Genomic DNA, 24,691 nt, shown 5'->3' on the forward strand with positions numbered 1-24,691 from the left:
TATTTTAATAATTTCGTTCATTTTCGAGCTCTAATTATTTCCTCCGTTTATCGAAGTGTAGGAGTTTTCATGAAATAAATTTAATAATAGGGAATCGAAAGCCGAGATTTAATTTGGTGTGAAATAATGCGTTATTTATTGTATGTAACGACCACATTTACACATTACTTTATAGGTCCCAGTTATGAATAAACTATGTCAGAAATAGCAATTCAAAGTTGATCAGGTTAAATTATGATCTATTGTTGTCGCAACTATAGTTTCAGTTAGGTTTATGATCAGTCCTGGATAACTCTCACTCTAGTCTACGTTACTGAACTTTTATGTGAAATTTTGCTCAAGTTTTCGCTCTCACTTACTAACTTGAACTTTGGAATTGCATGTACATATTTTTACGTCTATGTTGCCGTCATGTAATTATACATTCAAGTACGATGACGCCAAAATCTGACGATTCGGTTTGGAGTCAGAGTAAAAATGTATCATCGGACAAAACCATCAACCTTTTATGCTCCTTATTGATTACGGATGCTGGAAAAAAATCCGCAATGCCAGTAAAATTACTCAAAAGCGTAATTTTCACTGATGGTGTGATAATCATCAGAGTTCCGTCTTGTTACCTTGACTCTTTTCGCTGTAAAAATTATATATTTTCGTTTCCACATGTGCCGTTTATCGCCTTCAAGCCGTAGGCGATGTCGTTTTGTCTATTCAAGGTAATTCGCCTTCGCTTTATTTAATAGGCCGGAGCTCTGAATTAATTGCTAAGCATGTTTTCTAGCACAGTTTGCCTGCTTTACGATTAAAGACTGAAGCAATATCCCTGATGCATTTCACCACGGAACGTGAATAATTATTCTTGGCCTGGCCAGTTTTCCGTGCTGCCTTGTCGAACTCTCTTGCTTGCTTTTCCTTGGTGTACTTTTTTCGCTGTGCCGAGCCTGAGAGCGTTGGCCAGGTGCTTCTTACCTGACCACCTCGATACCTGGTGACCTTCAGAACACTCGGCTCCGGTGCTGCGCTTAGCCGTTGTCGTCTCGTCTGCCTCCTCCTTACTTCATTCCCGTACGTCGCCAACTCGTCGGCAAAATATAACTGTAACTGGGAAACAAGTACGCATTGTAGCGAAATTTTTTAAACAGATCAATCTGCGAAATTTATCTCCTGTTAAAACATATATATTTTTTTGATGTACGTAAGTACAATCTTAATTTCATCTCAGTAACCTGCATCAGCTTGCTGTAGTTATGTGAAGATTTCCTATGTTAAGACCAATTCATTAAGAGTTTAAAAGCTCTCTGTGAATGGCACTCTCCTCGCATTATTATGTTAATGGTCGTGACTTGAAAAACAATAATTGCGATGCTTGAATTCACACTTCATAAGGAAAAATTGTGCTGCCGATTGACGCTAATCTAGTAATCCAGCTTAGGAGTCTTTTCCTATATGGTAAATGAGTTTCATCCGAACATTCCCAAATTCATGCGCAACGTTTTTTTAAATCTAGCGGTCTTTAATTTATATTATATCATTGGTGTGTAGTGGAAATTTAATCAGCACGTGCGTTGGTTGGCGCAGCTGCCTGCTTCAGTCTTCGTGACTAGGCATTTTTGTTTCCCCGATGTTGCTCTTGAACTCGGTAAGCGTTTTCGATGCAATTGCTGTACGTACGTATTTAGTTTAAATCTTGCTTACTGGCTATGAACTGTTCATTTTGACTGAAAATGAATAAGCGTAGCACGTGAACAAGAAGCAAGCCAGCAAATAATGAGCTTAATGCATTCATTACTCCATATAATTGGCTATCAACAAGCGAACTTCTCTGAAATGTGATAGCTTCACAGTCGCAAAGAATTTGTTAGAGCACATTCAAGCTTCGGCTTTCATAAAAACATTGGTGCAATTCTTCTGTCTCGTGAATGTTTGATTTCCCGTCGTGACTTTTGTTGCAGCAAATTAAGAAAACCTTGTTTTGTTTTTAATCGAGAACTAAGGTTTGCTATCGGGCGTATGTGACAGTTGTAGTGTTCTCGGCACCAGGGCTTCAACGATGTAATTAATCAGAACACTACGACAAAAAATGCTCACCGGAACCTCTGCTCTGGTTCGGCTTCCGTTACAGTCCCGCATAAAAAACGTAATTTTTTATTGTGAATGTGGTGTATGTTTCAATTCAATGCTGATTGATGTAAGAGCGCGTTCGATTGAGTTATCGTATTCGTTTGTGACTGCGAAGGATGGTTAACGTCAGGAATCGGTCAAATGATATGCATAAATATTATTGTCCTTTACCGATAAAGTGTCACAAAAAGATACAATTTTGACGAGTTCGGTTGTTAATTATAATTACGGTAAAGGTTTTTTAGGATTTGCTGGGTTTTCTGCTAGCTGTTGTAAGTTAGCTCTCATCTTGCGAAAAAATTAGCACGATTTTACTCTTCACTAGAACATTTGTTTGTATCGCTTCCAGCGAAGTGAGATTGTGAGTGACGAATTCATTGCGTATATATACACACATTCAGCGCTGTTGCTTGTGATCTTTGTGATACTTCACTTCGACACAAAGCTTCACACTTCGCTCTCCTTTGTTAGGTGGAACTGAGCTCACTTTCTCTCGTTTCCTGTAACCATTTTCTGAACTTTTCTTTTGTGGAATAAATATTTTGTTGCCACTTAGCATGAACGATTGATTACGATTAACAAAATATACGAACATTGAAAGTGGTTCAATTCATAATTACGAATAAATGCTATTATGAAGTGTCACTAAAATTGTTGCTGGAACTAATCTAAATGACATTCTTAAATGACATTAAATTTTTGTGCGTCGCCGAACTGATGTTCACCAAATATTTTTCACTAAAACGTGTTAAAATATTAGTCATTTTCATTTAAAATTAACTCGCCATTTCATTCTGGTTATCAGACTAATTTTACTTCTTTATGGAATGAAGTGTAAATTAAATCAAGTCTAAAATCAATAACTAAATCAGTAAAGCGTCACGTATAGTTCGCCATGAGAACTGCAGGAGAGAGCCTCGATCGTACTGGTCTGAAGTCGTGACTGAAATTGATGAATGCAGCAATTTCTCTTCTGGCTGAGCAATTCCCAATTCGTGTTCAGTTGTGATACTTAATTGGTCTTCCGGTGTATCAACAGTTATTAATTAACATAAAAAATATGAAATGGATAGCCTCGTGAAAGATTGGCGGTACAAGGATTTGAACGCGTCTTCTTAAAATTTTCGTTATTCGTCGATTTTTATTTAAAATTCGCAATATTTCAATTTTGTTGAACCAGTGTTAAATTTTTAACAATTTTGTTAAACCGTTTCAAATGATTCATTGAGCTTCTTTTTACACTGGTATCTAAAAAAAAGACTGGAAAATAACTGATTAGCGTGTTAATCTTGTATCTATTGAAGCTCTGTACTGAGAGAGCTAAGGTACCTGTGACCCTTCACATAGTGCTCTCCTTGACCCATAAACTCGACTGCTTCATAGGATTCGAGCAGCTGCCGTTATGCCTGCTGCTGCAGTGTTTGCCCGACAGTCTTTTTCAATTGCCTGCGACTTGCATTGATGCACATCAAGATCGACGATACCCTCACTATGCCTTAAAATTCACATTTGCAATTAAGTTTCATCATGAAAACGAATGCGTGAGCTACTACAGCTCTCAAACAGAATGGGGTAGATGCATTGCTCGCATTAGCAACTCAGCACGATGCGAGATCTGAAGAGTAATGCAATTTAGTTAGTTTTTAGGCTTCACATGTATTTTGCATTCTTTCCGTGCATGCCTAACTCATGGACGTAGTAGTTCTTTTACATTGCTTCTTGAATGCGTTTTTTATTCACTATTCATCGCACTGTTAAAATATGAGTGTGTGATTTGCACATTTAATTCGATAAAAGCTAATCTAGCAAGTCTACATTGATAACATAAATTGACGAAACGAGGCTGAATTTGCTCTAAGGATAGATTTCACAAGTTGATTTCCGGGTATTTGATTTGGTTGACAGCACTTCACAGCTGTGGGCATGTGAACACACGATGTGTGTTCAGCTGCCCTCTACTCGCTCAGCTCGTGCTTACATTGGAACGTGTGCGTGAAAATCGATCTTCGTAAAAGCGTGGTTGTGTGTGACGCTCAATCGATTCGCGGCAAACGCAACTTTGGTTCCTGCGCGACATATTAGGTCTCTAGTCCAAAACTGGTCAATGTTGAGATAGTCAGTCGACAGAAGTAAACGAAAATACTGCTGATGTATTTGCTTGAATTCGTGTGTATTCATTGGTATTTGTCATAGATTAATTTTTTGTGATGACGCTATAATGGTTTTCTATTTAAACTTTTATGTCTGGTTTTTGTTCTAAAAGATGGAAATTAGGATTCGCATTTGGATTCAATGTCATACTAAAAGTGACGAAGACGAGTTGAGAAAAACTGTCACTAGCTTCTTATGATTGGGTAACGAGGAACGCAGCCAAAAGCGATGAAATTCCAGAAGATTCGAACATGGCCGCAGAGTCCTAAGCTCTTAGTAATGTATTTAATTTGGTAGAACAATCGATTTGATTATTTATTATGAACAAATTTCTAACAAGGAGTCAACAGGTTGGTTGAGTTTGTATGTAATTTTTCTATTTCGGATTCAGCAGTCCATTTGTTATATTATTAATGTGATTTGAGGATGTAATTTGCATGTTGTATGCGATCAATAGCTGATTTAGTTATCTATGAGATTCCCTTTTTGTTGTGAATGAAAGAATTGCATAGAGTAAAGTGACAACTTGTTGGTATTATTAGTAGTATATGACCTCCATTCACTTTAATTTATTATCACATGGACCGAATTACGATCCACCAGCTGACTCTTCAACAATGGCATGCACAGAAGAGTTGGCCCTAGGTCCGATCAGTGAATGGTGATGATCTGATGCAAGTAGCCAAAATAACGATGAAATGACTGGTTTTTTCATGGATGTGCACAGGACGTCCGGTGAGTTACACCCTCTGCCGTCCAACAGCTCTCAGGGGACGATGTAAAAAGTTTAGATTGTGCAATATCCTCGTTGTCTGTGGTCATCACGCTAGCTTGATCTCTTGAATAGTAGCTGCTCTACTAAATAGTGACATATATTTAGTAGCTTGAAAACTCTTCCATCAAGAAAAATTATAAATTTCGGAATGAAACACCAACTATATATGAAAATCTTTTCAGGCTAACGTAACTTCTAATATGTAACCTTTTCATGTAAAATTGGTTCTCTTCCGTGGAAGAAAGCTTATATCTACTCTCGATATTTTTGTTCTGTTAGTCAAGTGACCATACTGTTAATTTATTGTCACTTCTGATATTCAAGTGTAGAAAAGAGAATGTCTGATGGAATGCGGGATAAATTGTGCTGAGCTTGTTCATGTTTCTGGACAAAATCTGCACTTGTTTTCACAAGGGTCTTTGGGGGTGCCACCCAAATGCGGTAAAGGCGTGGGTACCACCCACGTACATGTGGTAAAGCAACAAGGGAAACTGCAACGCAAGTCGAGTGTGTCAACTAGTCGTAAAAATTTGCGATTATTGAAATTCTCAAGAATGAAAGCATAGAACTTCACAATTTAGTTCAGAATGTGGAATTTCTTCAGTGCCGGGTACTAATTCTTTACATGACGTCATAATTTCCTGTTGCCTCGGATAAGTGTCACGAATTTATGAAGTGAGGCTAATTTTTTTGCTTCGTCAAGGAGAGAGCATCATAGCTGCATGATGTGTCTGGGAGGGAGGCTGGTGTGGCCCCATCATCACTACAAAGGTCTTACTGTACCGTAGCTCCCTCTTCAGTCCCAGAGAATGACGCCTTAGTCATGCTTCGCTTTTTGTTTGTTCAATGTACGTTGTTCTTATATCGTAATTATTCAGTCGTAAATTGAAGTACAAAATATTCTTTCGTTAATAGCTAAATAGCTAGTTGCGGTAACAATATAATTTATCTGCTTTGGAGCGAATTTAGTATAAAATGTTCGTTGCACAGAAAAAATTATATATTTGTAAGCTGTGTCAGATAAGGCTAAAAGTGAATTTTGAGCACTCATTGCGCAGTGCTTATCTGGTATAAAGGCAGTGGTGGATTAGAAGGAAAGAACGATTAGTGTGTGTTTCTAAATGGAAACCAAGAACTTTTCATGATAATTGCTGAGCGGGCGCTTCCATTAAAGCCAATTTTTTGTGAAAGTAAAGCACCTGCTTAAATGGGTGGAAGTGAGGGCTGTTCACTTTCCCCGCGATCATTAGGAAGCGCGTTCATGACTATCAACACGTCTAGGTCACAATAAATCAGGCGAGTTCTATTAACTTGGGTTCTAGGTTTTCCTGAGTCGGATGTTTACGTTTTATGCTGCAGACAGCGCCGACATTTCTCGTGCGACAAACATTAAGATGTTTGTTGTATCGATGTCTCGAGTTCAGACTTACATACGATTATCGGATACATACTAACTTAGCTCAGTAGATTCTAGCTTCATTTCAAGGCTGAATTAATAAATTCCGCAATGTTTGTAATACGTTCAAGTTCCTGTTTTCCACAATATTATAAAATTGTCCAGTTCCTGTTAGCTTTCATTCATAATCATAATTATACGGTTGAGGAAGAGCCATTACAAGTTTCCACGTCCGTTTGTTTTTTCATTGAGGAATAGGGTTGCATACTTGATAACCATGAAAAGCTATGGTCGTGATTCGTGTCATTCTGTTCACCGATGATCTTGTCCAGATCATTTGCTGAAACCGATATTGGTCAAGAGTTTTTCCAGCAGTGTATTTTTCGATATTTTTGCTATTAGAGCTGTTTCAAGATGGACGAGATTGGCTGGAAACCCTCGTCTATGGGCGCACATTTACGTCGGCGTCTAGCTTGTTGGCATCCACTCGCCCTGGGGTATCGATTTCTGTCGAAAGAAGAGTACGCAGGGCGAGGGGAATAACCTCTTACACCAGTTGCCGGTGGTGACGTCTGTTGCTTGCCAAGGGCCACTTTTATTTGCGTAAATGTAATTATTTGAGAGTCGATCCTTAGTGTGCCATCAAATCGGATGCGTTGAAGATTTTGTCTGCATTTATTTGGTGAATTTTTTTCACGCAAGCTCATTATGCGATTCAATGCGCTACAAAATACGGGTGCTAAATCAATTAAAACACTAGTCTATGCGTTATCGTACTTGATTTGAAAGAGAATCATGCTGCGTGCTATATAATCATATAGAATTACATTTATTTAACTTTTAAATCAAACACATCCAGTATGGCGTCAAACGTTCGCTTCATGTACCCAGATATGCGGCAAATATTGAGGTAATTCATTCTGCACTGATTAATTTGGTCCATCAAACTATCTCAATGTAGATGGTTTGGTTTTTCCGAAATTTAGATCATAAACATCCCAACTATGAGTGCAAAGTGCTTTTTTGTATCAACCCTTTTGGTCTCGATTGTCGAATGAACCAATTAGTCTTATGCCAGTGCGAGCTTTCTTCAGATTTTGGTGCGACCAAATTTATGTGCTGAAGTGTGAGGATGATCAGGTAATTAATGGTTGAAATGAGGCGTGTCTCGCTAATTCGCTAATGCAGTACGTTGGGCGTGCTATCAGGCGTTGTCGGTAGAGCCATCCGGTACTGGGGAGCTCCGGATATTCTAGTATCGGGCGCACTTCTTATCTCTGGAGCTGTGACTTTCGTTGAGCTCTGTGTTGCACGATGCTGAAATATGGCTTAAAATTGTAACAGCTACTGCCATATGTTGCATATGATTTTTAACTTTAAACGTTATTGCCAAATTGAATTGATTTATCGTAGTTTTAACTTGTTCTCTGATTGCTATCACTTATTCTAGAGCCAAAGTAAAATGTGCAGTGAAATCGTAAGATACTAGTTAGAGCGTATTGTAATGTTGTTATCGGGGGATTTTTCATTTCATAGCGACATCTTTATATCGAAAACATCTCCTTCCACTTGTTGAATTCTCTTGATGGAAGTGCTTCTGCTGTTGCATCATCTTTATGTGCCATTTGCTCGATTAGGCAACCTCATTTAAACTTTCCTTCATTTTATTTCATTTGATTTGATGGTGAAGGCATACAAGTCCTCACCTATTCCAGTACGGTATATAGGAACTAATTACATCAACACAAGTGCACGGACATACTGGCTCTCATGTGACTCATTTGTCACATAAGGGCCACAGCGCCACTCGCTCATGTGATAAAACTGAGAATTTCACCGAACAACTGATGACCTCGACGCTCGATTTCTATGACTGGTTCTGGATGCCTGGCTCCAGTGCCGTCCGTCTTCCAGCTGTTTGACTGACCATACTTGGAATCGGACTAACACTGCCTTATGAACAAGCTTTGTTCTGCGCTCAGCGTGTAATTCCTTTGTAATATTCCATCATGAATTCGATGATCACTGATTAACTTGGAAAATTAGAAATATTTTAGAAATATGTGCAAGATTTTTTTTCGTATGGTTAGAAAAATCAGTAATTAGGTGGATATGATAGTGAGTCAATCTACAACTACCCAGAGCTGCAAGTAGAAATATAGGTAAAATATAATATTTTAACAACTTATCAAACATTAAACCCATCAGGTAATGAGGCATCGTAGCTCTTTAGTTATCACAGTGATTGGAGTTGAGAGCCTAAAAGGTAGTGACGACTGGATTGCTCATAGTTGAGTCGACGTGTAGGTATTCAGTCGGCTGACCATATTTCTAGGTAAGGTGTGCTCTAGTTAGGTTTGGCTGCGCCTTTTTTGGTTTGGTCTCGTTAGGGTTGAGGTGTCCGAATAAGGCGTCAACGATCTCGACACACTGAGTCACCGCACTCCTGCATCACTCGTCTCTCCTTCATCACGTCTGCGTCATCTACCTGGTACTCCCAAAGAAGTTCAGAGTTCAACCATTGAAGAAAAGAACCTGGATGTCATCAGACGTTTTGCACACATAGCTTCATGAATTTGCGATGAACATTAATGGATCCTTATTTCTGCACTGTCAGCTGTTCTGTGATGGATGTGTGGAACGCAAATATTGTCGATGGATAGAAAAAACTTCCGAGCCTAATTCGCGCTGCCAGCGCCTTTTTCAAACAAGATTATGGTCCAAATGAGGTTCAAAGTCAGAGATAATTGACCGGACCTCATTAAGCTCCATCCGCTTCAATCTATCAACTTCAAGCTGAAGTACACTCTGTCAGTGATTAAACGGGTTAGGTCGACGTTTGGTCAGTTGAAACCCATAGAAAAACTACTATTTGGAATCTTGTCCAGTCCACGTTCCCCGCCCAATAGTAGCCAATGTGAAAATTTGACCTTGCTTTGTTCCTATTATACTGTGAATTTTGTAAGTTTGATCCACATTTACTTGCTGTTAGGGTCCTGACTCTTTGCTGAAGAAGCCGATACTTGCACCTTCATCATTCATCCTCATCTATCGCCTCACTGCATCATTTATGCAATTTCAATTATTTACACTCGTATGTTGTTGATTCTATATTTAATATATTATAAATTATTCGTATGTTAATATAATAAGTGTGTTTTATATAATTTCTGCTCATTTCCAAGTCAAAATACAGATTTATTGATTTTTTTATGTTATTGTTCTGAAACTAAAGTACCTATGTTACATTAATTATTCCGATTCGATGCCATTTCTGCAGTTGAATTCCATTATCGTTTTATTTTGAATTCGATGAATTGAACAATTTTGTTATGGATTACGGAATCACCACCGTATGTCGATCTTGAACTGCAAGGGACTTTAAAGTTCATCTATTCTTTCAAACTAAATACGCCTTATAATACCTGGAAAAAACATTAAAATTCTATTTCTATTCTACCATCTACCTTACTTTTGTTTACGTGCGTACTTTAAGTGGCCTCTACTAATGCCTACAAGTATAATTTCAGTTTCAACCTACCGTGTATATGCTTTAATTTAGTTTACGTGCGTACTCTGATTGGTCTCTACTAATAGGTACTTACAAATATAATATCAGTTTAATTCTACCGTGTATATACTTTAATTTAGTTTACGTGCGTACTCTGATTGGTCTCGCTGTTGTTGCAGGCTGAAGGCGAGGTCGCTGCTCTGAACCGCCGCATCCAGCTGCTGGAGGAGGACCTCGAGAGGTCTGAGGAACGTCTCAACACCGCTACCACCAAGCTCGCTGAGGCCTCCCAGGCTGCTGATGAGTCTGAGCGGTCAGTTGACGAAGCCGCGGCTACTGCCGCATCGTCTCTCTTGTCTGGTAGCGCAGTTATTGCCGACGAAACCTACCCACACGGTGTCAGTACGGCTGCCAGTCTCTTGTCCAGAATTTCCCACATCGGCGCTGATGTGGAGAGATCATTCCAGGCTTTCCAGGCGGCCGGTACGGCTGCATTGTAGCGCGGGGCTTCGAGGGTATAGCGAGATCCTAGGCAACCTTAACTCAAACGCAGCTGTTGGGTGTTACATCTGACGTTATGCCTTGTACTTATGACATGAGACGCACTTGTTGACATTATTTCACTTGATAAGCATTATTTCACTTGTTACTTGCCATTTGGCTTGATACACGTTATAGACTTGATACACGCCTTCGACTTGATACACGCCATTCGACTTGATACACGCCATTTGACTTGATACACGCCATTTGACTTGATACACGCCATTTGACTTGATACACGCCATTCGATTTGATAAACGCCATATGACTTGATACACGCCAGTGGACTTGATACACGCCATTTGATTGATACACGCCATTTGATTTGATACATGAAATTTGACTTGATTAACCACAATTGACGTAATATGTATAGTACTTCACGTTCTACGTGACACGCCACACCTGACATGATTCTTCACCAGAGAAGTTGTTTGACTAAAATGAGGTTAGGTTCGCCTGGGATTTTCTTCCATTGGTTATACATGCATCTATATTGAGACGAATATATTTGTATGTATAGCCTGTACATACATTCAAGTCAGTTTTTAATGTAGAGTTAAACTCGTTATTGCGAAAAGACTGACTATTTTGCTCAGCCTGAAAACGTATATCCGTTTTAATATTATCCAGATCTAATGATAACTTTTAAAGTTTTAACTTAGGACTTCGAGTTTTTTATTCCATGACTGTATGTATGTTGGCACGACGAATTCAGTCCACTGTCTTTTAGAATCGTTATCGTTGACTCGTTATCCTTTCCCCTTCGTTATTCCGTGTCCCTGAAGTATTTTAAACTTTTTACGTGGCTATATTATATTTTAGTGGACGTACTATGAAACTCAATAATTTTCGTTTCAAATCTTCTCGTACCACGTGGAATTTCAGCAATTGCTGGTGAAACAAACAAAAACATAGAGCTTGTTCTACGGATTATTCTAGCTGACTTTTAGGACATCGACTCCCAGGACTGAACTGGAAACCTGCGGTGACTTGTCAGTCGTGTATTGTGTGCCTTAAAGCTTCGATAGTGAAAAGCCACCATTGCCTTCAACAAAAATCAAAATGCTTTCTACAATTTGCACCTTAAATTGCACCTCCTCCGCACTGAAAAAATGCGCTCGATTTCAACCCAAAGCGCCTAATGAAAATAATAATAAAAATACAATGTGACGTAAGGTTCAGTTCCGATGCAGTGACAGCGATAATAATGGTACTATTAGTACTGCGAATTTATTTTGAGGAGAAATGCCTCAGTCATAATTGAGTAATGACGTTAATGCCGCTAGTAATATCACGAGATCAACGAGTCAAGATACTGAAAATTTTCAAAAATTGAAATACCAGAGTCGACGTCACAATCCGATTTTTGAGCAGCATCCTTTTATTTGTCGTCTCCTGCAGTGGTGCCGACTGTCGTGCTGTAAACATGGGTAAGGTTTTTTTTTTACGGTGATACCTATTCACGCAATTGTTATTGAATCCCATTGTTTTCTCGTATCAAATACCAGTTACCGTTATTCGTTGTCAATTTTATGTGTCGTAATCGGTGAGTATGCTAACGTTAATAAAAAACCATGACTCACATGTCATGGTCTTGGCAGTGTTTATTCTTTCCTTTCGAGAGTTATAGTTTTGTTGTCTTATCTCGTTTTATTGTGTTGAAATTTCCTGGTACTTAGTATCTTAATTTATAATTTTTGGAGTACTGCTTTCCAGCTGACCTCATTTTCATTAGTACGACAAATCGTACGATCTAGTTTCATTGCAGCAAGGCAATCCACAGGGGAGATTGTTCACGGATTCCTTGTAAAGATCATGGTTCTCATGAACCCCATCATTATGCTTGCTGGCCATAAAAAAAATGTTCTGAGCGTTTTATTATCAATCGCTTGTTATCTTATCCTCTGGCTGATAAAGTTTATCGTTAGCTTACGTATCTGATAACGCGAGGTGAATTTACAACCTCTATGTTAAAACTAGTTCTATCCGTTAGAAATTAGCGGATATCATTGTCACTTTTGCGCTATTATTTAATTACTGTCATTTCTTTCTCGTATTGGTGAACTGGTAAATAGTTAATATAATATGTGTCCTAGACTTGATTTTAAGTTTTACCACCTGTAATTAATAGTGTCGTTTATTTGGCGGAGGAATAGTTTTTTCTAACCGGCGATTGTTTACTTTATTTAATAACTTAATTTAATCATGTGGAGAGTTTTGTCTGGATTTAAAACGTTCTATTTTGGGGTTCAAACGATAGCGTGCTCAAGTTAAGTAGCCTTATTAGGAAAATTCGGCGACAAACGACCTGTCGTCTGAGTAGTGTTTAAACGCGAATTCATTCTTTTCGTCAAGCAATATGCACTCTCCCTACACTTTTCTTATGGGATACTCTAAATTGGGCGGTCGATTCATCTGGCATAGGCATCTGGCAAGGAAGGAAGATAAAAAGCTTAAGCTCTCATTTTACTTCTTTGTATTGTAAACCACTAACTGATCTCGCTTTACATCCGTCGAGGGCTGTCTTCATGAGCCTTGCTACTCCCTCATAAACGCTCTGAATTTATCAGGGCGCGAAAATGTCTCGAAAACCGCGCCAACTTGGAAGACGACCGTCTTAGTATTCTGGAGGCCCAGCTCGCCCAGGCTAAGCACATTGCTGAAGAAGCCGATAAGAAATACGAAGAGGTATGATTGCTGGACGTTCAGTTGTTTAGCCGACTGCTCGGCCGTCCTGGGCAAGAAGGGTCTGTCTGTCTAGCTTGTCCTCTGCAAAATTAACGAAAGCCTCGAAAACATTCCACATTCTATTATACTGCCGTATAAGACTGCTGTTCTGATCAACTCAAGTGTAGAATGAGAACAAGCATGAATTCTTTGATCATAACAGCATTCTTATTACTTGTTTTAGCTTATGTGGCTTTCGTTATTTGGGCTTGTTGACTCTCGCAAAATTGCTGCTGTAATTGACGCTGAAAAGGTGTAAGCCTTAGCTTCCTTCGGGTTAAAGTCTGGAAACGTTTCGTAAATTCTTAGCATGTTCTTCCTGTTCTATACTACACCTAGAAGTGTTCTAACCCTTTGCCGCACTAGAAGACAAGTTTGTACAAATGTACATTTGCCATTTCCTTCCTATTAAATTGCATATCAGTTTAGCGGTAAAGGGTTCATGTCTTGCACGAATATATCGCACATGATTGTCTGCTCAAAAGGTAGTAGAAGGTCATGGTTCTTCACTAGCGTCTGTCTTTACCAATATATTCCTTATCGATCGGATGTTTGTACGGTATTTAAACTATAATTTCGAACGCAACCGTTTCTCTGATGTGACCTATCTTCACATGCTATTACTAACCCATTTTTTTCAGGTACGCGCTGAAATTTGTATTGCCTAAATTAATTTTAATTTGGTTTACAGGGTGGAGTTTGCAGAAAGTATTTGTTGAGCAACCGGGGTGAACTATATAAAATTTGTTCACGATTTGTCTGCAATTATTGTCGCAATTTTCATCGGGTTGTGTTTTTTTCAGTGTTTGGACATAATTTTTTAGGAGTTTCCGCTAGATGCTTTCAAGTGCTCTCACTTTCTTAGTACTCGATTTAAAGGGTATTCTCAATCGATATCACGCAGCATTCTCTCGAGAAACAAGAACTATTTTCTCACGAGGCCGCGTTTTGTTATTTCGCGAGATCTCGGCTAATTTTCTCCTAGTATACCGTTTTACTTATTCCGGAGATTGCATTTAATTTTCTCTCGAAACCCCATTTCAGATTTTCTCGAAACCGCCTTTCATTCTAGCCCCAAATCGTGTTTCATTCTCATTTCTTTCTTTCTCAAGATCGCCTTTATTATCTTCCTAGATCGTCCTTTTTGCTCTACCGAAGATCAATTTGGTAGGTATCTCATCTGTGAGCGCGTTTCTTCCTTTTCCTAGATCGCGTTTCAATCCCTCCTGAGATCACATTTCAATCCCTCCTGAGATAACGTTTCAATCCCTCCCGAGATCACGTTTCAATCCCTCCCGAGATCACGTTTCAATCCCTATCGAAATCACGTTTCAATACCTCCTGAGATCACTTTTCAATCCCTTCCGAGATCACCTTTCAATCCCTTTCTAGATCACATTTCAATCCTTCCCGAGATCACCTTTCAATCCCTTCCGATATCACATTTCAATCCCCCCCGTGGATTACGTTTCTGTCTCTCCCAAGATCACGCTTCAACCCCTCCGGAAATCTCATTTATTTCTCTTCTGAGTTCGCGTCGCTTTCCTTCCCATTTCGCCCCCACTCCCCTGTAACTCCCGAGAGGGGAATAGGGCGTTTCTTTTCCTACCGAGATCATGTTTCTTTCCCTCAAAAGATCGCATTTTTTTCCCTCAAAAGATCGCGTTTCTTACCCTCAAAAGATTGCATTTATTTCCTCAAAAGATCGCTTTCCCGGAGATCGCGTTTTTTTCTCTCCTGAGATCGCGTTTCTTCCTCTCCAGAGATCGCGTTTCTTTCTCTCCTGAGATCGCGTTTCTTTCTCTCCTGAGATCGCGTTTCTTTCTCTCCAGAGATCGCGTTTCTTTCTCTCCAGAGATCGCGTTTCTTTCTCTCCAGAGATCGCGTTTCTTTCTCTCCAGAGATCGCGTTTCTTTCTCTCCTGAGATCGCGTTTCTTTCTCTCCCGAGATGGCGTTTCTTTCTCTCCCGAGATCGCGTTTCTTTCTCTCCTGAGATCGCGTTTCTTTCAATCCTGAGATCTCGTTTCTCTCTCTCCTGAAATAGCGTTTCTTTCTTTCCCCAGATCGCATTTCTTTCTTTCTCGAGATCGCGTTTCTTTTTCTCTCGAGATCGCGTTTCTTTCTCTCTCGAGATCGCGCTATTTCTCTCCCAAGATTGCGTTCCTTTTCCTCCCGAGATTGCGTTTCTTTTTCTCCCGAGATCGCGTTTCTTTCTCTACTGAAATCGCGTCATAGTGTCAGCGTCCGTCCTGCCCTCCAATTGTTTCACGTGATACAGCTGACCTCTCGCGAACTCTGTGTCCGATTTCTCACTTGGTCAATTGAGATAAATAACCTCTCTTTACGAAGCCTCTGCAACGTAGAAGCCCATGGCATACTCCTGGTTCTACTCATTAGCTCGCTCTTCTCCTCAGTATGCGCAAGGTGCTGGAGAACCGCTCCCTCTCAGATGAGGAGCGCATGGATGCTCTCGAGAACCAGCTGAAGGAGGCTCGTTTCCTCGCTGAGGAGGCCGACAGGAAATACGATGAGGTGATCCTCAGCCTTTTCCGCTCCTTCACACCTACATGCCGTCGTTCGCTGTCGTTTTGTAACCCTTACCTAACCGTGTGCCGGTGGAATCCACCCATACCTGATTGCGTGATGTCGATGTTCTTGTGATCTGACTTACATATTTGTGGTGTTTTTCATTAGTGTTCTCCTCTCGATTAATTGATTTTAGTGCGTGGCTTTACTTAACGTGAACCAAGCAAGTGTCCAGAGTTGTTTTAGACAAATAATCTTATAATTTTTATTTGTCGTATCTCCTATAGATCATATTGGTAACGTGTAGGATGAAACATGCTAAAGCATGCTAACCTGTCAAACTTATGAAATGTAGCTTGTAATCACATTATGATTGAGGAAATAGCATACCTAATTTTAACACATACTTTTTATTCTGAAAATGATACGCATACTTAATCATAGTAAAATTTATACACTTTTGTCGGTATTATTTAGTCTGATAATTTATTCCAATTGAAGACTTGAGTGAGTTTAGATATACAAATATGACCCAAAACTACAACGTTAATCCGAAACGCAAAATTAAATGCTAAGAAAGCATTGCTAGAGTTCACATCTTTTTGTCGCGGTTTAAATCGGCGCAAGAAGAGCGCAATTGTTCTTTGAATGGCGCAGTTCGTACTATGATGGTTGGTCTCTGTTTCAAGTTCTGGTGTAAGCTGATTTCCATGAACATTCTTAAATCTGCTTCGATAAATTTTGTCAACTCTTTATTTCTTGGCAGTTTCAAATAATTAATAATGCCTCCTTTCAAGAATATTCGGCGTTGCAGTTGGCTTTCATGTTCATTTTTATTTATTGACGTTTTCCTGTGGTTTTCGTTAGATTTCATTTTGCTTGGTTGTGATTCATAAACTTGCTTCGCCTAAACTGCCCCGCAGTGCAGTGTTGCTTCTCTGTACTGCATTTCCTCTACATTACTTTTCATGTACAGAAATTTCTGAATGACTGGCTTAATAGAATGCTTTATTAGTACGCTTTAGCTTAGATTTTCATTTTTATAACTTATTATATTAGGCCGCTAAGTTTTTTCAACCTAAAGACTATAGTTAACAGCTGTTGAAGTCTTCATTACGAGAAACTTATTTCCTTTGAAGCGAGAACTTCTAAACTCATGGCAAACATTAGTTCTCGATTCGAAAATTTTCATGCGGAATTTATCGATTTAAATTTAGAATTAGTTCTTTTCATGATATACTACACGTCTTCTAATCCGGATTTCGCGCTCTCCGACGCATACTGTATCGCGGTGGACGTCTATAACTTTGTTCTTCACTTCTACTAAAATTCGTATTTATCTCATGATATGCACATTCTCGTGCCTGGTTTTGCTTCATGCGATAAAGAAAATAATTTATTTTCTAATAGAAAAAATTTATATCTTATAAATTACAGCCTTATATTTTCGACATCACTGCGATACATTTATATTTGATGACCGATCGTTTCTAGGATCGTTGGCGTGTACTTTTGCAATAAATTCGCTGCGCAAATTCTATGGACCTAAAATTTTGAGCGAAGTAAAGTTTAATCGAAAATTGATGATAATATTGGAAGGCGAGGCTAATTTGTTAACTCTCCTATGACCAATTAATTTGAGAAATTATTAATAATGTGCAATGAAGTAGATTTGTACCTTTTTTCTATTGTAATGAGTTCTTTTCACGTGTTATTTGCTCCGGCTGTCCTGCTTAACAAATTTGAAGGCCGAATAATATGGCAACGACTTCTTCACGTGGCGAACGCTCTGCTCTTTGTATAGTTTTGTTGCTGTGCTTTTTCCTGCTATGCTGTCTTAATTAAGGTTATCAGTCTAAGATGCGATACATGCAGTTAACTGTTTTATTTTTATTGCAGTTATAGCGGCTTCGTAGCATTAATTAAATTTAATTTTGCTAATACTTTTTTTTCAAAACAGGCGCCATCTCGTACACACCGGCTGTTGATTTCCTTTAGCTTTTTCGATTTGTGCATTTCATTGATGTTGTTTAAAGTTTTATTGCTGTACATTTTAATGAACTTTTCGCCTGGTTACGTTTTTATAACATCACTAATTTTTCTTCTACAACTGCTTATTTTTTTACCTACACGCTGTTCCAAAATCCGAGCACCATTTCCACTGCTTTAAAATATTTTTTTTTTCAGTTTTAATCTTACGTTTAAATGTTCCTGGTGCTCACTTGAATGTTGTGGCGTGGTTTTTATAACATTACAACAACTTAGTTTGGGCTTTGCATTATGTATCGTTTGTGAATTAATATTAATTAACACAAATAATTATTGATAAACTTCTTTTTAATAAGAGTTAAATTTTCTTTTTCAAATTTATTTTCTGCACGTAATGAAAAACTTATTCGTTTCATAATGGAATTCTAGAGATCATTGTTTTTTTTTATTCGTGAGGCTTTCCTTCACGGGTGTTTGAATGCTTGCAACCTAATTAGTGCATGACCATAATCTAATCTAATTCGTAACTATGTTTTTCTAATGAAACAATCTGATAAAGCTGCATATTCAATGAATTCTTGCCAAATTTTCCAAGATTTCGTCATACTGCCAAATTGTTGTTCTAATAACTTAGGAATATTGCAAAGATTGGTTTTATACAGTTTTCCATGATGTTGAGTTATTTCATCAAACCTTATAAGTGGTATTTTCAACTATCAGTTTTCTGGACATTGCGAAGAGTTCATTGGTGAGTGTTGATATTTAAAAAATGAGTCTTTATAGTTTGTCGAATATATATAACACCATAATATATATTATGGTGGTATACATACCCTATTATATTGTGGGTCTTAGTCTGCAATTTTTGTCACTAAGTAAGTGAGGTTAACATGATGTGTGTGGCTCAGGTCGCCCGCAAGCTCGCCATGGTTGAGGCTGATCTGGAGCGCGCTGAGGAGCGCGCCGAGACCGGCGAGAAGTAAGTTTTCTGCTCTACGCTGGCTTATAATTTTAATGATCATATATTTAAGTTAGGCTGTTTCTGGTTTATTGTTTTTGTTTGAGTGTACGCCTATGTTATTTTACTTATTTGGACTTTCTCTCTACAGCAAGATCGTCGAGCTTGAGGAAGAGCTGCGTGTCGTCGGCAACAACCTGAAGTCTCTGGAGGTCTCCGAGGAGAAGGTGCGTTGTTTTATTTTCTGAGTCGAACGTTACTTTTTTTACTCAGAATAGTTATTGCAAACATCACGGCAGAAGAGGCCGGTATTGGAATAGTTCACTGAAGAAGCTGTTCTTGAATAAGTATTTGGTGACAAGATTATAGAAAAGACTTGAAATTTCGAGAGAAACTCTCATGCCTACAGTATGTAAGAGAATGAAAATCGCCTCTTGGAGGTTTCTGAACTCTTTCAATAAATGTATTTCGCATTGTTACTCTGAAAAGGTATAAACAGGAAATACCTGTTTCCTAAGTTGGAGGATTCATATGAATATATTGATTATGTTCTATCTAATCATTAGATTTTTCTCCTCCTTAGCTGAGCAGGCCTCTAAAGGAGTGTTTATCAGGAGTATACTTCTGCGTTAAATAAATAGTCTGCAAACTTCACTGTTAATAACATTTCTTTTTCAAAATTTGTCAATTTTTACGAAAATTTTGTACTCCTTTAATTCGCCTTCCTGGAGTTAACTCATCGATATAAATCTGAATAAGTACATTCTCCAAGCAGTAGTCATTGTATGGAATACTTAACATACTAGTCAACATCAACAATCGAACATTTATTCTCCTCGTCTTTGGATCAGTCGTGTATACTGTAAGCAACGGGATTTTATTTCACATTAGTAATGTTTTCATAACATCCGTCGCTATCCATCATCGGTAATGAATGACTGCATCCGTTGAATTCCGAAGAAAGTTGTAAGTGATGTTAGTTGATGTGTTGTGCTCGAAATTAACTGTGGTTTTGATTCAGGCCAACCAACGCGAAGAGGCATACAAGGAGCAGATCAAGCAGCTCACGAACAAGCTCAAGGCGGTAGGCTGCTGTGACCGTCGAATGTGTTCCCTCCTGTGCTAATGTTTTCTTAGTTTACTTCCCGGTCTGACTTCATCCTTCCAGTCGCGTCAATTATTAATATTGTGTTCCATGAATATTGGCGTCTATCGATGATGAAAGTAGACTGTGACTAAACGCGGAAACCGCTGAGCGGCAGGTGATGTTCTAAAGCTCCGTCCTGCTATAACTTGATCAGTATTGGACTCCTTCAACAGACATCGGATTTGTTCGATTTTGTAGTTATCTGATTCTTCTGAAATGCCCATCTGGCCGAAATTTTACCGCCCAAACTCTTCTGCAGTAATTCGGTGTAACATATTTTATTCGAAATTTAATCAATCCATTTTTTTGCAATCATTGCGATTTAATTAATCTGTGAAATGATGATACAATTGGCAGTAGATCAGCACTTGCCCCTCAGTTTCTCGGACGCCTAGTAGCTCAACATGCGCCCATACCTCCTATTAACCAAGTGTATTCGTCCTAACAGCAAATCGGTGTGAATCTAACTTTTATCTTTCTAGCTTTATGTCCAGCTAGGTTTATTCTTTATAGTTTTTCAGGTTCGAAGCGGTGTTAAATGTTTTTTTCCTGTGCGTGAAATTTTTTCAATCCATCCCTGTGAGTTGGTCTTGTGTGGAGACCGTAACATTACTGACCATGTTTCTGTGTTCTATGCTAACCTGGCAGGCGTCCCAGAGAGAAGAACACTTTGATCTCAAGACCAGAAATATGGCCAAGTCCTTGAAAGAGGTAAACTCGATCGCATACTTTGCAGCCTTAGTAAATCCTGGGACACTGTGTTCCTTCTTCACCAAATATTTCTCTTTCTCTCTTGAAACACGGCATCTTCCACTGCTCATTTTCATATCTCTATCTTCTGAGTTTTAGGACAGTTTATACACCGTAATGAACTTCCCTCATCTTAACTAAATATTTTTATTTCTGTGGGACTAATATTTTTTTTTTACTACCTATACACTGACAGATAACAGCGTTCTCACTGGTCGACCCGGGACACGTCACATTTCCACAGTTGAATTTTTATGTTTTTTTAATCCGCTTGATTATTTGTGGTCGTTCTTCATTGTAGGCTTCCCAGCGCGAAGACACGTACGAGGAGCAGCTTAGGGATTTGACGAGTCGCACTACCGAGGTAGATGATTTATTCCATTCAATTTAAATAATCGTCACGCCATGCGTGCACTCAGAGCTCTCCTTGATTAATTGCTTCGTCTCAAAACTTGGGTTTGATTGAAAATCTTCCCTCTGATCTTACACTGCGGAACCTACCGGTGGGAACTTGGCTGCTTCTTGACTTTATGTGCTTGCCATCAATGCCTACTATCATGGGATTACGGATCTTATTTTCAATTTTCACGCTCTCTCGATCTTTACGCTACAATCATAACGTCAAAAAATACGCTCTTCCGCTTTTGGTTTTCTTGGATTTGTTCTTCTGGAGCAAGCTTTCCGCCTACCTAATAGACTTCCTCTTCGTTATCTACATCATTTTATACTCGTATTCTGTTCTAATCTAAGCATGATGTAGTCACTTTCTCACAGCTCGTATAGTTTGAACTCTATATTCTATTGCATTAAATGTCATTCAACAGAAGCAACTGAAAATAAATCTAATAACTTAATTTAATTCAAACGCTAATTCAAACGCGCACCGCGAATTTTTAACAAAATTTCAAATTGACTTATCTAGAGATCAAATATGGTTAAATGAGTTGCACTTTCCAAATCGTACATTTATACATATCTTAATTTAGAGCTTCAGGTTCGTGAAATTTGTTATCACGAATTCAATTCAAATTTTCTCAATAAATATTGAGCCTAGGCTCGTTTAATAGATATAGCATCAGGCTAATTTATTGATGTCTCTCAAAATAACTAGTTTGAATTATCATTTATAAGCGTCCTCATTTACACTCATTGCCCTGACACCCTAGCCTGATTTTTCTATTCGTTTCTCTTTCCTGCTTTTTCGCTGCAATCAATGATTTTACTTCGCGCTTTCTATTTCTCTGACGTTTCTCAATTTTCCATATCACGACAATCGTTCGTATTCTTTTACGCATCAAGATTTTTCTCTCCGGTGTTCAAAAGATATACAAATGTGCATGCTTCGTGTCTAACATCTGTGGTGTACTTTAATATTGGTGTACATAATATATTGTTGGTGACATGTCCTTAGACGGCTATTTAATACTTTAGTTCATGTTCCTATCTAGTTATTTGTATTACGTCTCAGACGAAATGCGCTTCTCTTGAGCTGGCGCCATTTTGGAGAGTTGCATTGAATGCACTGTAAATCTCTGTGATGAAATGTAGACATAGAACGAGATGCGGTACACACCACTATATAAATAAATTAAATTAATTGCTCGTCTCTCGATTGTATCAATGAAGTTATTACTGAATTTAGAGCGCTCGGGTTCAAAGTGCTTTACTCTAATATTATCGTCCAATTATGCACTTGACGGAGTATGCGCTAGCATTGTCTCGCCAATTTTCCTCATCCGGCGTCAGTCCCATGTTCCATGCTTTGTTTGCGACACTGATGTATTGTTGCCTGTGATAAGCTATTCTTAAAAAGTTGAACTAAACTCCTTCAGAATGGCCCAGTTCTCGCGAGTTATTCTATTTTGCATAATTTCAAATTAATAATTACACTGTAAATATGAAATAATGTTTTTAGGTTTTGTCTAACGGGAGGTAAGTTGCTGCAGGTAAGGGTTCAAATTCTGATATTTATATTCCGAATATAACTTTTTGGTGTCCGTTATGAATTTTTAATAATTTAAATTACGAAGTGTAATATGAAGATTGTGTATCAATTTGAAATTAATTTTTTAGAATTTTCACCTAATTTTGGTTTGCTTATATCTTAGTAATAGATTCAAGCTGAGTTTTAGTAGTCATTGTTGTGAGAACTGATGTGTTGGTTATGCACGAAATTTTAGTGTGTCTGTGCCCGTCGCTACTCAACTGTCCCCCCTACAGGCCGAGGCTCGCGCTGAGTTCGCCGAGAGGTCCGTCCAGAAGCTCCAGAAGGAGGTCGACAGGCTCGAAGGTATGAGCTTTGCTTCTTGTCCATCACGCTGCGGTCATCACACGCTTGTTTTCTCTTCACTCTACACGCACACACTCCAATGTTGACAGCTGCCATGCATTTATCACTTCCCTACACACACGCGCACACACTTTCATCGTGACATCTGCCCAATCTCATTACCCAAGTTCTCATTCTGCACTCCCTCTTACTTCCATTTTGACCTCTACCCTCCTAACGTATTGCAAATCATCCTACTAACCCCCACCGCTGCCATCATAATATTAACACTAAACATACATCATTTTATCCTCTCCACATGCCTACCTGTCTACATTACACTAACTACCACACATCGAAGCATGCCGCATTCAATAGACACTCGATCCTCACACGCACCGTGACTGTGTGCCGCGGTGATTATGTCACGACGCGGACACAATATCTCGTATCTTTAACCACCTTACCAAACGTATTTTCTTTATGATTTCATTTTTTGCGATTCTCAACGGATACATCATTCTCCATCAATTAAAGTGTTAGTTACATGATCATTCTGTAATTTGTAATTTTGTCATTCGGTAAGTCACCTGCACCTCTGCCTTGCATCTTTTACCTTCCTATCTTCTTATCATCTTTTTAATTTTCCCATACCTTTGAGGTACCGAAAATCAACTTTTTCCTATTTACTTCTTTTCAATCAATCAATGGCTAACACGGATCAATTTCAAGACCAAATAATGTTTGTTTGGTATACCTCAGTGCTAAAGTGAATTTACTATCAGTTCTATGTTAATATTTGAATCAATAACCTCAATTTGACTCGTGTTAATGTACGATTTCCTTTTCATATTTATCTTTAAATTCATTTTGTTCATGAATATACTTTCGATCGCCAATTTAGAGATGAGATTTGGGCAACATCCAAATATATATAAAACTAAAGAAATGTGATTGAATGCCCGACTGAACGCAATTTTTTGCTTTTGAAAGTAACTGTTATTAAACAAGTAAAACGAGAGAGAACGCATTCTAGCAGGCGTCGAATATCGGACGGCTGATTTTTTCTTTCCGGTTTTTCGATTGCAAAATTGGGGCAAGTCATTTCGATTTATCTCAGCGCTAAAAGTTCTTGGAAGTTATTTCCTACTTATAATTGAAATCAATTCTATTGTCATTAACGATAGATTTTTTCATATTCAGCGTCCAAGTATAATTTTCCCTTCTTGTCAACCTTTGACCCTACACAATTAGTTTCCTTTATTCCACATCCTCCTCGCCATTACTGCTGTTTACCCGCCCCCTCACAGCAGTGACAAGAACAAAAGCATCTTCAAACTGACAGCGAACTCACCTTAGGCTTAATTTTGAGTTCTTGTATCTGCTATGCTAGTGTTGAGATATCATTCCAACAGTTCGGTGTGTTATTTTTAGTTTGCCAAAATTGTTTTTAACGTGAAACATTTCTTTTTACTATGACATTGGTGTGACCGGCGCCTAATTTTCATATTTTTAAAACTGCCACAATTTTTAGTGTGGCCAAGCTTAATTTACTTTACTTACTAGCCCAGAATCGCTTACCTTTTAACTCAAAAATGTTTCGTAATTTTTGATGCGCTTTAACAATATATTAAATCTCTAAAATACATTCGTCAAGTGATATTTGTCGAGCCACAAAGGACGGTTCACATCGGTAAGAAAAGAAGACTTTTTTTTTTAAACTCGTTTCCACAAGTCGTGAGTGGTCGCCGCGATCTCAAAACACAATCGCAATGTCGTAGGCGTCGTACCGGTCGCGTTAAAAATTCCAAGGCCTGGCCTTGA

The 24,691-nt window shown here is 38.6% G+C and overlaps 1 protein-coding gene across 31 annotated transcripts in view; it reads left to right on the plus strand.

Moving 5' to 3' along the window:
* Window positions 1-24,691, plus strand: part of LOC108681051 (tropomyosin) — a 53,152-nt gene that overhangs the window by 23,559 nt on the left and 4,902 nt on the right. For 13 of the 31 annotated variants that reach the window (XM_018170166.2, XM_018170157.2, XM_018170128.2 and 10 more), the window contains 6 exons: window positions 10,134-10,267; window positions 15,643-15,760; window positions 18,652-18,722; window positions 18,853-18,928; window positions 19,723-19,785; window positions 22,819-22,888. In XM_018170166.2, the coding sequence (XP_018025655.1) occupies window positions 10,134-10,267; window positions 15,643-15,760; window positions 18,652-18,722; window positions 18,853-18,928; window positions 19,723-19,785; window positions 22,819-22,888 (532 nt within the window). Of the gene's footprint in view, window positions 1-10,133; window positions 10,268-13,070; window positions 13,189-15,642; window positions 15,761-18,651; window positions 18,723-18,852; window positions 18,929-19,722; window positions 19,786-20,496; window positions 20,560-20,899; window positions 20,963-22,818; window positions 22,889-24,691 lie in introns of all 31 variants that reach the window. The other 18 variants (XM_018170195.2, XM_047881772.1, XM_018170135.2 and 15 more) reach the window with 4 other exon arrangements.

The sequence above is a fragment of the Hyalella azteca genome, unplaced genomic scaffold, assembly GCF_000764305.2.
Source record: "Hyalella azteca isolate HAZT.00-mixed unplaced genomic scaffold, Hazt_2.0.2 contig8816, whole genome shotgun sequence".
Lineage (NCBI taxonomy): Eukaryota > Metazoa > Arthropoda > Malacostraca > Amphipoda > Hyalellidae > Hyalella > Hyalella azteca.